General features: G+C 43.8%; 1 protein-coding gene across 1 annotated transcript in view; it reads left to right on the top strand.

Annotated features, from left to right (window-relative positions):
* Positions 1 to 2,775, top strand: part of Timd4 (T cell immunoglobulin and mucin domain containing 4) — a 41,871-nt gene that overhangs the window by 32,756 nt on the left and 6,340 nt on the right. Inside the window, exons 5-6 of the mRNA XM_023713233.1 lie at positions 887 to 939; positions 2,498 to 2,579. Coding sequence (XP_023569001.1) covers positions 887 to 939; positions 2,498 to 2,579 — 135 coding nt within the window. The remainder of the gene's footprint in view (positions 1 to 886; positions 940 to 2,497; positions 2,580 to 2,775) is intronic.

Below are 2,775 nucleotides of genomic sequence, written 5' to 3'. Positions count from 1 at the left end.
GTCTGCATCTTGTACAGCAATTAACCACTAAGAAGAATGTATGCAATGTGTTAATTATTGAAACTGTCCTAGCAATTTTATTTGAAACTGTCTCATTGCTATTTGTTTATCAATAAAATTATGAATAAATAAATAAATAAAATTGTATCTTTGTATTAACTCTTCAGGTTCTTACACTAGGGAGTGTATGCAGTACAATATTTGCATATACAGGTCTGATTTATTTCACTTATGAGTATGGACTGTAGTTGCATCCATTTACCTATAAAATCCTCAAATTTATCTTTTTTATAGCTGAGTAATACTCCATTGTATAAGAATATGACATCTTTTTATCCTTTCCTCAGTTGATGGGCATTTGGGTTGTTTCCAAGATGTAGCTATGACAAATGATGTTGCCATAAACATGGGCTCACATATATTGCTGTGGTATGAAGCTTTATTTTCTGCACTTAGTTGTAAATTCTGCAAGGTCCAAGGTATAGCTAGCACAGTGTACTCAATAACTCTTACACTGTATCTTATTTGTAAGGGCTCAGTAGGTATCTGTCCACTGAAAGGCTGACACATTTTCTTGCGGGGTAAAAATTCTGAGTGCATCCCTGGGACCTATGGACACCTGAAAACTAACTGCACACTGGTGAGAGGCCTCGCTCCATTTGTCTACGTAATGGAGATGTTCCCGTGGAAGTATGTTGGTGAGCAGATGAACTTTGATTAGAACCACATCAAACAAAAATGCAGGATAAGTTATACAAAATGGAAAAGTTGCTGTTAAACACACTGGCTGAGATTCCAGATGGCCTTGAAATGCCTATTTTGAGGAGCTGGCTTTTTTTGCTTTCCTACAAGAAATATAACCACTTTTTCCCCTTTTCCTTCTCAGTGTCTATGGAACAAGAACCACAGCAAGAGGCAGAGACAGAGGCAGAGACAAAGGTAAAACCTCTGTGAAATGCTTGAAGTACATGACTTAGATTTTTCTTTTCTTTTCTTCTGTACTTAGGACAGGGTCTACAGGGTCTAGAGGGTCTGTAGGGTCTGCAGGGTCTACAGGGTCTGCAGTGTCTACAGGGTCTCACTGCACAGATTGGATTCATAGTGATCCTCCTGGGTTCAGCCTCCCAAGCTCTGGGATTACAGGTGCACGCCACCACACCCAGTCTCAATTGCCTTCTCAGCATGCCCCAGGGGAAGGGCCAGCAGAGCTCACCGGGGATCAAACCCCAGCTGCTGTGCTCTGCCTAAGCAGGCGCTTTAGTCTGCTGAGCTATTAGGCTTGCCCTTGACTTAGATTTTTAAATATTCACAGCAGGAGTTCGTGTAGATGGGCCATTCAGAGAAGAACGTTGCCAAATGCAAAATGCATCATAGTTCTTACAAAATAGGCTAAGGATATGTAGCCTCACAGTCTTGGCAGAAAGAATATTGATGATTTCTATATCTTTGGAGGCTTGGGAAAGAAAAAAAATAAAACCCAGAAAACCATCGCATGCTTCTCCTGTGCAGCTTAGGGTACTGACATATTGCACAACCAGCACCTGCCACAATGTCTCTCTTTGTCCCCAAGCATCCTTTATTTTATTATTCTAAAAGTGATTAAAGTCACTTTCAGGAAAAACTGCAGGCAGTACAAATGTCTATGGAGGGAAAGCTTCTCTTAGAGACAATCAGCAGCCTATTCTCGCTGCCGGCCCCTCTTTTCCAGGCTTCTGGTGAAAGGGCCCAAGAGGGAGGCAGCCCTGAGGGAGATGGAGGTGGAGGCCCCACCCGCTGCCTGGCTCTGGCTGCCCTTCCCACACTTCTTCATGTCAGGGTCCCTCTGGACTCCTAAACATTAAGCCTGAGAAATTCGTATTAAAACTGAAAAATGGTAATCCATTGAAAGCCAAGCCAAACAAACCCCTGACACATTAACCTAAATGACATGACAACTGTATTTTTCTGAAGGAAATAATTAGTGGGGAAAATGGCATTGTTTTACATTTTGCAGATCCTATTGCTGCCTGGCCTCCTGGGTAACAGAGGGTGTCTCCTGTCTACACCCTGAGGTAGTAGAGAGAGTGTAGAATGACACCACATACCACACGGCCTCTGGGAACTGCCACTCCAAGGCTTACTGAGAAGCCTAAGGCAACCAGGATTGGGAAGAGTTCAGAGGACTTAGGCAGTGACCAGGAAAGATTTGACAGGAAAACTCAGCTCACAGCAGTTACTTTTCTCCTCAGACCTTTGAGTTTCACAAACACTGTACATCTGATAGCCAAGATTGAGGAACATTTTGAGATATGAGTAAAGTATCTTAGGTGCTTAGAAACACTTTTAAAAATATATGCTCTACAAGGTTGGCATCAGTTTGATTTTAGATGTGCTTGGCAAAATGTGATGGGTTGTCTGGCCACAGGAAGGTGCAACTGGCCTGGGGGCATCCCTGGGATGGTGACATTCAGCAGTGAGTAGACCAATTCTTTTCTCTATGTCTCAACTCACCCAGCAGACTGACACCAACCTGCTGATAATCATTGGTTCTGGTTTGGGACTTACACTCTTGGCCTTGCTCAGCGCAGTTCTCCTACAAGGTAAGGTGGTGGCAGGACCGGCGGTGGGGGTGGGGCTGGACTCTTAGGGGGTGCGAGATACCAGCAAGGTCTCATGGTGAGTTGCTTGTGCTTCCTGTCTCTTTCTTCAACCCCCAAAGAAGTGTGGTCCCATCATAGCCCCCAACTCAACAGGGAGTTAACCCTTAGTAATGGCTTTTTATGTTGTCCACCAGGT

This window comes from Octodon degus, unplaced genomic scaffold (assembly GCF_000260255.1).
Source record: "Octodon degus isolate 3935 unplaced genomic scaffold, OctDeg1.0 scaffold00029, whole genome shotgun sequence".
NCBI lineage: Eukaryota > Metazoa > Chordata > Mammalia > Rodentia > Octodontidae > Octodon > Octodon degus.
This window is presented reverse-complemented; position numbering and strand designations above follow the sequence as displayed.